The sequence below is a fragment of the Topomyia yanbarensis genome, chromosome 2, assembly GCF_030247195.1.
Source record: "Topomyia yanbarensis strain Yona2022 chromosome 2, ASM3024719v1, whole genome shotgun sequence".
NCBI lineage: Eukaryota > Metazoa > Arthropoda > Insecta > Diptera > Culicidae > Topomyia > Topomyia yanbarensis.
This window is the reverse complement of record NC_080671.1, coordinates 304,893,871-304,909,024: the sequence shown is the minus strand read 5'-3', so window position 1 is coordinate 304,909,024 and position 15,154 is coordinate 304,893,871. Positions and strand designations below refer to the sequence as shown.

General features: G+C 35.7%; 1 protein-coding gene across 1 annotated transcript in view; it reads right to left on the bottom strand.

The window, feature by feature from the left end:
- LOC131683456 (homeobox protein SIX3) overlaps positions 1–8,143 on the bottom strand; it is a 187,535-nt gene extending 179,392 nt beyond the window's left edge. The window contains exon 1 of the mRNA XM_058965464.1: positions 7,165–8,143. Coding sequence (XP_058821447.1) covers positions 7,165–7,451 — 287 coding nt within the window. The 5' untranslated portion in view covers positions 7,452–8,143. The remainder of the gene's footprint in view (positions 1–7,164) is intronic.
- Between the last annotated feature and the right edge of the window lie 7,011 nt (positions 8,144–15,154).

The following is a 15,154-nucleotide window of genomic DNA, read 5'->3' as shown; positions in this document are numbered from 1 at the left end:
CAAAAGTGATATTGGTTAAAATTCACAAGGTTTTCGCAAAAAAAATGAAAATTAAAGCAATTGGCTATTATCTACGATGGATTGTACACATTTTGTACAGAACAGATAGTTTAAATATTAATCGTGCTTTTGAAAACATCACGGAACACAAAAATTGGTTTCCTGACAAATATTCCTTTTGGCACTAACGTCACAATAGTATAAAAGGGCAGTCAAGTCACATTTAGTTTTCCTTCGGAATGAATTTTCGGACAAACCGTCACTTGTCGAGCGCAAAACTGATTCATTTTGAAAAAAAGTTATTCAAATGCAATACTTTGCAGCTATATCCTCTGATGCATAGAAGTCCTCGAAACTATCCCAAAAGATAACATGGGCAATGGGAATGGGCAATCAGAATTCTTCACCAAAAGTTTCAATGATATCCGTCAAATATTGCAATGACGTTGATGGCTTCGCTCGCGAGTATTTTACATTTTCCAGGCCAGACCTTTAACTATTTATTTGGAACGAAACAAAGATGTTGATAGTTATTTAAGGGGTTACACCACTGTAGAGCTCGAACAAATAGGCATCTTTTAGATTTTTTCTTGACGCAATAAAAGTATAAATCTTGTTAAATAGGTTTTATGGTAATGAGTCATTAAACTACCTCCCGAAATTTTTGACCTAGAGACAAAAACTTAAATTTTTCTGATTTGTTATGACAATAGCAAGCGACGTACGTAGGAATTTTTTGGTATTTTGTTTTTTCATCAAATGGTACATTGTTGAGTGGAAAAACGCCGAAAATGCCATGAAAATCGACACAAAATTGTTGATTAAAAAAAATTGAGCAATAAAAAATCACAGCGTTCAAACATTATTTGTTCGGGTTAAATTTCCTGCCAGTGGTTTTGAGATAAACGCGGGTTGTTTTCTATACGCTCGAGTTTTACATAAGAAGCGTTGCGGCAGAATTGAAAATTTGAACATTTCTATGTTGTTTTAGTCTTCCATTTGTTGCGATATCATTTTTAAGATCCTAAAGACAGGATTCAATCAACATAAACTCAATATACTAGAAGAGGGTTATTTTATGACCGATAATGTAACGTGACGTTACAACGCGTCACAAATTAAAACTTTCAACGTATTTCAATAAAAGTCAAATCATCAAATTCTAGTATATTCAGTTTATGTTGATTGAATCTTTCGTGAAATTTTGTCTACTTACTTAATCTGTAATAAGTTTTAATGTAGGCGTAAAGTTATAACATATTTGTCGAACGAAAATTCGTCAAATCGTTGTAAACGTCACGAAAGAATTTGTTTAAAGCACATTTTAGGCTAATCAATAAAAATTTGACTTTCTAAAAAATTCTACAGTGGTGTAACACCTTAAGCGCAATCCAGTAGGCAAGGTTATCAAAGAAATAGTGTGACACACTGACTAATTAGATGGATAAAGGCTCGTCTACCCATACATAATTAAATGGCTGACGTCCAAAAGGGGGTTGCCCGCATTTTTTCCGAAATTGTCTCATTTTAATCCACGTGTATTGTCATTTGAGAAATTTGAAAATTATTTTTCGTTTAAATAAAAGTTGCAATTAAAAAAAAATCGGCGATACAGTTAGTGTTAGTCTATTCAGTCAATTTCCATACAATAATGCATCATTTGAAGAAAATTTTCATGAATTTTAATTGCAAGATCTTGAAAATCTGAAGAAAATTTTCTTTAAGTTTGAAGAAAACTATTACAAAATTTTGCAATAATAAAATGAAAAATGAATTTTTAAAATGTCGTTGAAGCAAACAATGTCGAGGATTTCTGTTCAATTCAATTCAAATCAATTTTTCATACCTTCGAACTTCAAATGGCGATATCTCAAGAACTACACTGCCGATTGGAGTAGTTTTGAGTTTTTTTGTAAAGAAGAATGATTGTGATAAACTGTGGGTTTAAGCTTTTCGTGCAGAAACCTTTTACGTTTGTTCTACATCAAGAAAAGGCAATTGAGAAATTGAACGAAATATCAGTAATTTATCTTTATACGCCTTACAATTTTTGAGTTGATCTCCCATGGGACACTAATCAAGAGTCTGATTCAAAATACAGTGCAGTTTCATTATATTTAGGCGCCAAAGTTTTTATATCAATGCATTGAACCTAATTTAATTGCAATACCCATATGAAGACGCCCTGTAGCTCTTAAATCTACTTACAAATCGGTTACCTAAACAACTTCATATTGTTGAAAAACTACTGATTTTCACTTGTTTCTGCATCCATCTCTGCTATCAGATGTGGTTGGCAACTTTGTTTGATGTGCATATTAACCCTTTAACGAACGAAGCCTTCAAATGGGTTTACATAAAAATAGTCGAAAAAATGGATTATGAAATTTCTAAATTGAAAGCTGAAATGGGTTCAGTGACCGACAATTTGTTGAAATCCCAATTTTAGCCATATACTTAAACCAATTATTATAATTTTGTCACAACTTTATATGGGGAGGTGCCGGACAAAACCTAAAAATATTGAGTTTCAAATATCGCTATAACAAATTCTCGAAATTTTGTGTTCATTGAATGAGGGTTGGATTTTTAATAGCAATTCAATCGTCGCTGTCAGGGAATTCGAATGATTTTCGTTTTCAAAATCATGGCACTATCTTCAAATACATATTTCTCAATTTTGATCCAATTTGAGCACAACTTGTTTCATTTTAAAGGGAATTTAAAAAACTTTGTCTATCATTTTAACATGTTCGTCAAATTGAATTCAAACTATGGTTATTTTTAATAAATATATCTGAAGTGGGGTATCATAACAAATTCTGTTTTAACAAATGTGTTCTATACAATCAGGTGAAACAGTTCGGAAGTGTCGCGTATTATAAAAGGGACCATTCATAAATTACGTAACGCGAAAATTTCCCAAAATTGACTCCCCCCTCCCTGTAACAAATTGTCACAAATTGCTCTATCCCCCCTCCCCTATTACGTAACAAATTCTTCGAAAAAAAATTTTTGTTCAGTAAAAACATGTAACGTAACAGCTTGCTTACTACCCCTTCCCCATATGTGACAACATGTCACAACTTGCCCGAACTAGTCCAATACTACTCTTTATGAAGAATACAGTAGAGACCCGTTTTTATCAGCCCCTTGGTGAATTTTAGGCTGATAAAACGGGACGGTGACGAAATCGGGACATATATTTTTCTTTCTTTCTCATAAACAGCTCTTATAATCTTCTTCATTAATCCCTAGATATAATCTCATAACCCTTCCTGATTATTTAGTTTAAATTTCCCTTAAGAGGATCTGATAGCGCAAAATATAAAAAAAAATATTTTTTTTGCATATTTCGGATTTCTAAGATAATAAAAATATGCTCAAGAAAGAATTTACTCGAAATCAACTTGGCTTGTCTGCCAGAGCCCATCAACTGCTAACTATCAATTTTCATATGATGCTGACAAAATCGGGTCAAAAAGCTGATATCACTAATATGTGAGTCACCTAACAATTAGATAAACAAAATTAAAAACGAAGCATAATTATATTATTATAATTTATTACGGCTTTAACTTCTAGTGTTAGTCGGCTATAGTTAGATTATATATTTATTGCAGTAATAAACCAAATTTGAGTTTAATGTGTCACTCACTTCAGATTTGAACTTATTAGTTAGAGCTACCCTATCTGATTGAAATAACACACTTATGGCTCGTGCTCATACTTTGTTGCGAAAAATCTCCAATCATATATTGTTATAAAGTAGAAACCGTAAGTGTTAAAATTAGAAAAAACAAAACAACAAAAAATTCTCCACAAATATTACATTTGTTTCAAAGTATCATAGCGATATAACACGATCGTCGTTTTACATCAATCGCCATAACCCCACAAAATGCGCAGGATGGATAATAACATATGGGAGTTACGTTAGTTCGAATGCAACAGATGAGCATCCGTTGCACTCGAACTCATCTTTCATTTGTGTCGCCATCTTGTAGAACTCAATGTTTTTGGTGAATTTCGAGTATATTGATTTAGGATAATCTAGATTGACATTTCAAAATATTTTCGTTTTTTGCGTCTGAATTTAATTTCTTGGCCAATTTTTGTTTATATCTTTGTGTAAACGATAATAACCTGCGGAATGAAGGCGAGAGAAGGAAGTTTGTAGGTTTTTTTTTTCTGTCCACATATTGGAACTTATTTTACCCAGAATATTAAATTTATACACCAATATTATATCATTCAATAATGAATGTTAGAGTTTTGTTCTGTGTTTTCAAACTTAACAATATTGGACAAAACTTTATTATTCCCATCTAGATTATCCGTTTGTTATTGTTTAGCTATGTCATTCTCATCGGAAATTGTTGTTGAAGAAAGCTTTGACTTAAATAAACCGATGCCAATTAGAAAATTTGTTTGGAATTTACACTGCGTTTAATCAAAATGATTCACATTATTATCATATTGCTACTGTCAGTCGAAGTAACAATACCTTTGCACCGAATTAAACTCAATCCAAACATTGAAATTAAGTAATCAATGAAATAGTATGGCCTTTTTTAATATGATTAAAAACATCACCAGTTTACATACACCTATGAACAACTCTATCATAATTAGTGAAAATAACGTACATGGATACGAAAAACTACCAAAAGTTGAGCTCTTTTGACTCGATCTCGGGGTATCGTGGAATAAGGTAAAATTACGTAAACCATGTTGAAGGTAGTTTCCCTTTAACCACGGCAAAAACCACAACTCATTGACAGGTTTTTTTATACTCAACCTTGAGTTAAATATGTCTAAGTTTAAGTTGAATCTACCTAATTTTGAGTATACCTCAAACAATTCAAAAGTACCTTATCGACTGAGTCGAATCTTTCTTTGTTTTTGACAACACTAATAAGTGCGAAAGCGACGCAAAAGTCAAAACTACCTAAATTTAAGTTAAAAGAATTTATTCTGCGGATTGTTTTATTTTCCCGTGTAACGCAAACACCAAGATAAAATCGTGTAAATTTACGTCTCCTGACGTTGACATATACGAGCATCAAAAATGACTTAGTTTTACGTTTGATTTTTCATGACGTTGAATTTCATAAAACACGTAATTTAACTTCACATATAGCGTTTGTTCTGAATGGCTATAAATGCAATTTTATGTGATTGCGCATGTAAAGTATATGTTTCATGTAAAATTAAATGGAACACGGTAATATTTCATCATTTCGTGAATTTCGGCTTGTTAAATTGTCAGGTTTGTAATTACGTCAACAATAAAATTCAACTTTTTTTGTGTGTAATATGGGAGACTCTGATTAATTTCACTCCCATTTTAACTCAGTCGCATTTACGTTTGCTCCGTATCTCTTTACATAACATGCTAGCCAAAACCGTCAGCTCTCCCTACATACAGAAAATTATTGTAAAGTTCAATACTCGACAAACGTATGATTAGGGCTTATAAGCAAACTATCAAAATTCACTTTGAACGAAAATCCCGGATAAACGGTTACTCGCCAATCACAGAAGTTGATAGTAAACAAAAGAGATAAGTTTTCTCTTTCATTTAGTAAATTGTGTACATTTTGTCATTGTGTAAATTGTGTACGATCAGTAACGGTTTGTCCGGAATTCCCCTTTAAAGATAATTTTGACAGTTGGTTTTTACGCCGTAATCATGTTTGTCGAGAATATATCCATAATGATCGTAAACAGAGACGCTCTAATTTGCAGCTACATTGATTTCAATAATAATAGTAGAATTCATCATTCCTATAAGGTTGATAGATTTCATCCATTTCAAGCTTATCTCATGAGTACCTGAATTTCAAACTGAATTTTCAACAAATCCTAGAACTTGATATAGAACGTTTATTATGTTTCGCAAGGATGTTTCACATTAATATATCATTTTTAGTAGTTATCCTCCACTAAAACAAACCAAATTGCAAACAGTTCGAAATAAATGAAAATATTTTAATCACTAGTAATAAAGCAATTAATGGAATCTATAGTACGACACGTTAAAGTACCGAAATATGTCGCTAGGATGGATTCATAGGCTGCGTCATCTGTTGACACAGAAGATCAAGTTCGGTAACGATATGCAGCTTTGCCTATTATTCAGAACAAAACAAACCATATTCGAAGTATGTACCTTACAGTGAATTGCAATGCAGACATATTTCGCAAAGTTGTAATTACATAATCCAATCAGTGCCAGATTCTGTTCATACGACTTGAGTTATAGGTAGTATGCCCAAAATGGTTTTTACCCTAGGGAGTAACATTGTTCTCCTTAAGAAGTAAAATTGCTCTACTTAGGCAGTAAAATTGTACTCCTTAGTAATAAATATATGCAATGGTATAGCAGTTCAGAGTGTATGTTCGTACTCCAGCTAGGATGTATTCAGTGTAATCAGTAGGATCGCAGCACTAGCCCTGCAATTGTCCTATACACTAAGAATCGGTAACGAAGTCAGTCGGAAAAGATTTAATTCCGAAACATAATGTAGTACCAAGGCTACTGTCTTATCATATCGCATTGACTTGCCAAGCTGAACCTTGTTTCGATTTCGCTGGTCTCATCAACAAATGCAATTTATGTTCTTGCGGAAATCGATAAAAATTTATGGTTGAAATAAGTTTATTCGCTTGTTTTGAAATACCTCATAACTAGATACTAGTTTTAGACACTTTCTTTTTGTTCTAGCCAATCAACAGTTAACACAACCAAACAAGCTATTTTGTTCAAATATCTGGCGTAGATTGTGATGCACTTGTAACTGTTCACACAAATCAAGCCGAATTTAATAAAATTCAATATAAACTCAATTAAGTTAGGAAGTCAAATTAGCCGTTTGAACAATCACTAATATTACAATAATTCTCTTCTCGGCACTATCAAAGAACGTGGCATATAGTTCAACAACAGGTCGAAAATTATCTTTCATGCAGCAGCAGGTTAACTTATGTTGCATGCAATTTTTCACCAATTTAACGCATTCCGTCGTAATGATGCATTCGATGTGCTTTTTCCATAAATTCCTCTCCGAAAAATACATGAAGTAAAAATGATCAGTTAACACTTTCTTAATCACTAATAACAACAACAACACCACAGAATCCGTGGTCCACCTCACCCACCTAAAGTGTCCCGTGTGGTAGGCAACGATTGCCCTCGCTCGCAGCACCGCCTCGGAACGGTCCAGTTCCGAAACGTTCGGATGGGCTACCGGGAGGCTCCATAGGAACCGCGCCAGCCGCTCGATGTCGCCGGATTCCTCCAGTGTCTCGCAAACGGTCGCAACCTGCGACGCAGTAAAGTTCAGTGTCGGTAAGGCAAACAGTGGGCTCGGTGCTAGAATCGGATGTGGCTGAACTGGTGCTTGCGGAGGATTTCCTGATCCTCCCGTCGGTGGCCCAACGGCCATTGATGGTTGTCTAACCACCGCCAGATTGTTTGTGTTTGGTGCAATTTTGGACCAATGGTGGCGCCTTCACTGCAACTTGTGCGAGAGCAAACCTTAGAATAGCAATCTTGAAGCACACACGAAAAACTACTAACAACACATGCTATATTCGATCTATCTCTGTTGCACCGTCTTCAGACTCACTCTTATCTTCACTGGTAAAGGAAGAAATTACCACTTTGCAGAGTATGTTAATCCAAACAAGCGATCGCAATACTCGGTTCACCTCGGTGCATTTTCCACATACTGAATAAAAACTAGTAGAGCACTACTTTGGTAGAAGGAAAATTTCACAATCATTGAAAATTCACCATCACTGCAGTTTATTTGGATCACAATAACCACTCACTGCGACTAGTTCCCAAGAAGAAGAAAAAACGCGCGCGATATCTTCCAGCTCACCGCGGAACTGTGAGCCACGACGGCAAACGTGAAAAACCTTGCTCCATGTGCGACGGCAAGAATGTCCATCTCGCGAGAAAGCCCACGATCGCAACCCGCACTGACAAGAAGCTTCAATTTCTTCCGCAACAGTTGCGCCAACAAGCAACCGAAAAAAAAAAAATCTTCGTATTTCTCGCGCGGAAACCTCTAATAGCGCGTATTTATTTTGACACGTCTCAGCAGCAGCGTGTATCATCTATCGCGTATGGATTTTGTAAAGCTACTGATATCTTATTTGATTTTCAATACATAATCCCTCTCGTTACAATGAGCAAGGCGCGTTCCCCGGTCGTTTCTGATTAGCTAAGAGAACACCAATCATCGTAAAAAAGGGGCGTTGATCTTTTTTACGATTTTTATTTTGAATGGCATGCGCGTCGATCTCACCACTACCATCGCAGTAAGAGGGGATAAAGATGCACGGTGACTGTCCGACTGTCAGTGTGTGTGTGTGGATCGTTTCCATGCGAAAGTCGAAGTAAAGTTTATGGTAAGAAAAGGTCCGTTGTGTTTGTATCAATGATGCATATGTATTTCAAACTGGTTTTGAGCACAAAGTAAAAGTATCATATGCCCTGCTGCTTCGGTTATGTATCCCATGCTCTCTTTGTCTGCGATGATCATTTTCTGTACATAAGTTTTCCTACTACTGTTTGGCATTATACGGAGGGAAATAATATGAATACATGTGAAACGGATAATTTTCTCTTTTTCTAACCTCTTGCAACAAAAAAGTGTATAATTTCTATTTGTACGCGTATATATTTCAACTGTAGAGGAATTCTGCCATTGAGAAGCTATATGAGAAGCCAGAAGCTCAGCTGTATCCATATACACAACCGTACGTAGAGGATTGGATATGTGCCCGTTGTGTCGGTTCCGGGCGGCACGGAAGGGGAGCTGAGCATGGCACGGGGCTTGGTGGAGTCTTGTGCCCCACAAAGCTAGCAAGTGGGCACTAGCGATGGCTGACTGACGAACCCCCCACTCTGGAAATCGTACAACACCCACTCCCAATCCTAAGCCGTTTTGTTGTCTGGTGGGATGAACCTTGTGCACGTAGGCATGCACATTATTAGGTGTACAGGCAGCGGAATAAGCCATGATTCGTGGCATATGAGCCGGTTCGCTGGGGTTGGGATGAAATCACCCTCCCACCCACACACTCCAGGCCATGACCACACCACAGGGATCCAATTACATGTTTCACGTATCGAAAACACGTCTGTGGCACTATTTGCCAGGATGTCACCGTTTGCTCGCCTCATCTCGAATCATGGACGTTCGAATATCGTGGCTTTCGCTTTGCCGTCGGAATGAAATGATATTATTGTATGTAGCTCGGTAGAGGTGTATATCACGCCACGGCTGAAGTGTAATTATCGATATCATTTGAGCCGTACACAGCTCTTGCCTCGCCAAAATCGGTAGCTATATGTATGAATATATTTCGGTGACAGGCATTGCCGTCATATAAGTGCAAGGAATATCACTCAGCTTGCGCAACCCAGGAACAGGATTGTATTAATTAAGAGTATGAGTTATACGGCGCTTGAATACGATTTCGAGCAAATATATGAAAACGGAAACGCAGCATTTGATAATTGTGTTTCCTGTATAACTATTAGACCGGCAACAATTTTGACTTTTTTTCGAAACTACTAATGCAAATGGTAATTGGATGCACAGATCATATGCTAAATATGATTTTTTTCCCGATAGCTCTAGTTCACTCACAAAAGATTTCAAGTTTCTATGATAATATATATGGAAACTCGGAAATAAAAACCGACCAACCGATTTTTTTTTGAAAATTCCTATTCTGAGCATGTACTAGAAAGAGAGGCAACACATCACTTTAAATGATAATTTCTTTTTACTGCAAAATCGGATCAATTTGCAGTCTTCCGCAATGTTGATCCTTACACCTTAAGCTATATATCTGCAGATTTTGGGAGACACAAGATGACACTGGCATTTTGTACTGAATTTATTGTCTCTATAGCCTATTTTTGATATATTTTCACATGCAAACTTCAAAACTCTTGTGAGTGAATTAGAGTTTTCGGAAAGAGCTCATATTTGATAAATGATATGTGATGCCAATTACCGTTTGATTTAAGAGTGTTCCGAAAAAAAGTCAAATTTGTTGCCGGTCTAATAATTATATATCTGAGGCCGTGTAAGAATATGCTCAATCGTAATATGTACCGATTGTCGTCGATAGCTAAACCAACGTTGACCGAACGTAAACTTGAATAATTTGACCATCTTTGCAGTAATTGACATTTCTGGATGTATTTTTTTATAAGAAGATGCCTATTTAGATTCAGTTAGAACCGCAAGGCAATTGTTGTTATATTTATAAGGAAGCATCGAAAAGTTTCGCGGATTCAACTAATAATAATGCTTATAGATACTAGCCGTTACACTGTGCTGTCACCACAAACGTGCTGAAGAGGCGGCTATCAAAATCGAAATTTTTGAGATTTGTGTATATATACAAATTTGTTAAAGGTATAGCGAGTATATCGAGCTATAAAACAATATTTACGAAATATTCTTAAATCTATCTTTTTTTTTAAATAACATTCTATAGCCTTGGATAAAATGTAATTTTTATTATTTATAAACAGCTGAAGAGGTTAACCAAAAAACAATAATATCATAATACATAACTTATTTTAAAGCTTTTCATTTACAAATCACCTAAAATATTTCGATTCCCTGAAATTCTGGTATATAATAGCACTGTCAATAACTTTGCCAAACACATGATGACTCGCAATAAGTTTGTTTGAAGAATAAATTCTCCATAATTACTTGAAGGAGTGTTTAACGTCAATATTATTTGATCATATGATGTGCTGTTTTACGTTTTAACATTCGTCAAAGATATTAATCTTCCGAAATTGGCGATTTCGAAATGATGTGAGATCTTGACCTTAAATTACTGTTTTCGAACATTGATTTTATCTATTCATATAATTGATATTACAACAAAAATCAAATGCTCAGGATCAGGACCTATTAGGAAAATGCCAAGTTATAAATTCCTTGAACCTTCGAAAAGTATTATTCTCTTTATTAATAATTTTAAAACTCTACGCATTTCCATAATAAAAGCATTTTGTTGAAATGTTGAATGTTGAAAGTTATGAAATTTTTCGGTGAGCAGTTCTATGTTTCGTAGACAATCAACCTATTCCAATTTCGCTTCCGAATCGAAAAATTGACCCTACTTTCGCGCATCTTTTCGAAAGTGAGCTTAATACAATTGGCAACCTGAGGATTATGATTAGTTTCAAAACTCTTGAATGAGCTTCTATCGGAGTGTCTTCATACAGGTATTTTATATTGATGTTATTTAACAACTATGGGATTTTGACTAACAGATCAGTTACAGATCAGGAGCCCATTCCTACAATTTTCCGAAAGTCGTCATGATGCTTAAAACAATAGATTTTCAATGTACTTATCAGACAATTATTATTGTAGAATTAAATTGAATCAGTCAGCATCAATTAATTTTTTTCTTCAATCGAATTTATTTTGGTTTGTAGAAAGGGGTGGGTGTATCCTCCAAACCCCCTTGGCTACGCCACTGCTTGCAGTTATCGATTTCGCTTGTCATTTTCCGAGATATCTTCCAGATCGATCCGATGATTAAAAGGTAAAGAATTAGTTGTCAGAAGGTTCGTGCAAATGAAATTTTTTGCACCGATAAGTGAGCAAGGTCCATCCAGTGGTATTGTTCGGTGATTTTTTTCTAGCGGTGATAGATAGAAAAATGAAAAATGAACAATGTCCTGATATATTCCTGTTTCGTTTTTTCGTAATGAAATTCGGCTTATTTAAATGTATTATTACTATATTTAACAATAAATAGACGATAAAAGGTAATCCACAAACAACATGCTATAACATTCAAGGCATCCAAGGTAGATATTTGATGTGTTCAGTAAAGTTATGTGCAAAAGTAAGAACTATACAATATCTTACAAAAAGTTATGAAGATACCTTACTAACAGGGGGCTTAATTTGCGATAACACACTATCAGAACAAAGTGCATATTGTATCCATTAAAATCTCCGAAGATAATCTACAACGAAGTGGAAGGTGATAAAAAAATTTCGATAGAATTCAATGTTAATTATCTCTTTCGATAGTTTTCGATTGTGACAATCCATAGGTCAGTAAGGGGCGAACACGAAATTATTGCGACACATTCAACAGGGCATAACTTTTTTACCATTGGGTAAAAATCAACCAAATTTTGCACACTTTCTCATTGATGTGTATTGTTTACATGCTGTCAAACTCGAAGTCGTGTTTTTCGATTCAACGAAAATGGAGGTGAACTAACGCGAGTCGAGAGAACAAATTCTTTCCAAACACCTGGAATTTCCTGACCTGTCGCACCGCCAGTTGGGAAAAATGTTGAACATTCACCATTCAACCGTCTCCAGAGTGTTGAAGCGGTTCCAGGAGCGGTTGACGTTGGATCACGGCAAATGAGCTGGAAGAAAACCAGAACCGGAGAACAAAAAGACGGAGGGAAAGGTGAAGTGGATGATTAAAGCAAATCCCAACCTCTCAAGCCGTGATTTGGCTAAAAAGATCGGCATATCGCAGAGTTACGTCCAGAATGCAAAGAAAAGAGCTGGACTACATACATACAAGGTACAGAACTTCCCAAACCGCGATGAGCGGAAACGATGGATGGCTAAAACTCGGGCACGGAAGCTCTACGAGAAGATGCTGACAAAATATGGCTGCTGTGTGATGGTCGATGAAACGTATATAAAAGCCGATTTTAAGCAAATTCCGGGGTTAGAGTTTTTCACCGACAAGAGCAAGTTCTATGTGAACGATAAATTTAAGAAGAATAAAATGTCGAAGTTCGCCTCCAAATATCTCATTTGGCAGGCCATCTGCTCTTGCGGACTGAGGAGTGAGCCTTTCGTGACAAAGGGCACAGTAAATGGCGAGATCTACAAATCTGAGTGCCTCGAGAAGCGCCTTTTACCATTCTTGCAGCAGCACGACGAAGCTCCGCTATTTTGGCCAGATTTGGCATCATGCCACTATTCTAAAAGTGTCCTGGAGTGGTATGAGGCCAATTCTGTCCATTTTGTTCCAAAGGACATGAATCCGCCAAACTGTCCGGAGCTGCGCCCGGTGGAGCAGTACTGGGCAATGATGAAGCGGGAACTTCGGAAGAGCAAGAAGATAGTCTAAGACGAGAAGGACATGTTAAGAAAATGGAAAAAACTGAGAAACTGGTACCAGATGATACTGTAAAGACTTTGATGGAGGGCATCAAGCAAAAATGCGTTCAATTGTACACTCAAGTCTCCATCGATTAACTTTTCTTTTTTATTTTTGAAATAAATATATGTATAAAACTACCCTAAAATTTTGGTTTGATTTTAAACATTATAAGAAAATTGGCATGACATTTTCGGTGTTGCAATAATTTCGTGTTCGCCCTTTATGGAAAAATAATATAGGCTTTTTGGTGATATGCAGAACATTTGTCTATGTTGTCAATTTTGACAATTATACTGTTATGATGCTATTTACATAGATCTATCCGCTGATTTCGACAAAATCAACCATGATATCGCAATAGCCAAGCTAGATAAGCTCGGTATTCACGATTAACTTCTTCGCTGGTTTCGTTCCTATATCGATGAAAGGCAACTCCAAATTAGCACTAAGGACCATCTGAACCATTTCTCGCTACATTAGGCATCCCACAAGGAAGCCACCTCGGCCCAGTAATATTTCTCTTCTATTTAATGACGTGAATATCAAACTACAAGGACCCCGCCTCTCCTTCACCGACGGTATTAAGGTTTTTAGATAGATATGGGAAGTTGCTCAAGAGATCAAAACCTACAAGGGTGGGTATCGAATAGGATATGTAGAATTCTTCTTCCAGGAAGCGCTAGTGAACATGTCGTTTTGTTCGATGTTCATGATTCTAAAGTCGTTCCCTTTTTTCTTTGGACTAAATTCGATAATGGTGAATGTCACTAAGGGAGAGAATATTCTGAAAATAAGCTAACTAAATTACACGGTGCTTTTCACGTGATCTGTTAAAGGTTGAGATCTAGTCAAAAAACACAAAACCATGTTTAATATATTTTATATACACTCAAAATCTTGATGTATAACAAAAACACTATTTTTCCGGATTTTCGGCACTACTAAATGTTCCGATTGTTAACGATTCCTTTTTTATGCATAAATTTTTGTTTAGTAGATGAGAATTTTTAATACAATTTTTTAGAGCTTAAAACAGCGATTTTTTAGGACAAAAGTTCCCGAATGCAGTAAAAAATTATTATCTATTCAACTAATCGTTAAAGTACGAAGAACACTCATATACCAATGGGAATTTTTTGAGTTTTGGGATTTTAGTGAAATATATTGGTCTTCAATCGTGATCACCGCAAACTTCTTCAATAAAAAAAAAAGTTTGGTAGAAAAAGCCCTCTGCCAATTATCATTATATTTTTATAAACTTATGCTTGTTTATTTCACTGAAAAATGTACTACCAATATACTATAAGTTTAATACAATGAAATCATTGCATTATGCCTTTACGTAAATTCAAACTTCCTTGACATTTTTTGCACAAAAAGATATGTAAACCCTTAAGCATCCCTTTCTCATATGAACTTTTGATTGATTGAGTAATGTTTGCTCGAATTGCTTAAGTACAACAAACAGCTCAACCCCGCTATCCGAAATCGCCCTGCGGAAACGTCCACGAGAACGATCGAAGGAAAATGTAAAATGAAAAAAATATTTTTTTTTTGTTTAATAAAAGTAAATATTTATATTTTGGTTCACCCCAACCCCCTTTAGAAAAAAATGTGCTGGAGCATAATTTTTAAAAATGTTTTGTATGCTCATCAGGAAACCCATTTCATGTTTTTTAACCGGATATTCGTGTCCGATTCTGTAACTTACTGTAAGTAGTACATCTTGTTCCCGGGAAAAAAACGCCTCAGTACCAATATGTCAAACAAAGTGTATCTCGCTTTGTGCGGTACTAATGGAGACGACGATAAAATCTCTTTTGTTCATTCACTTAACTCACTTAAACACCCCAAGATAAATAAATATCGTCTGCAGATGTTCAAGCATCGCCAATGGAAGAGATAGAGGAGAAAAGAAAAAAAACTTTTCTGTATAAATGTGTGT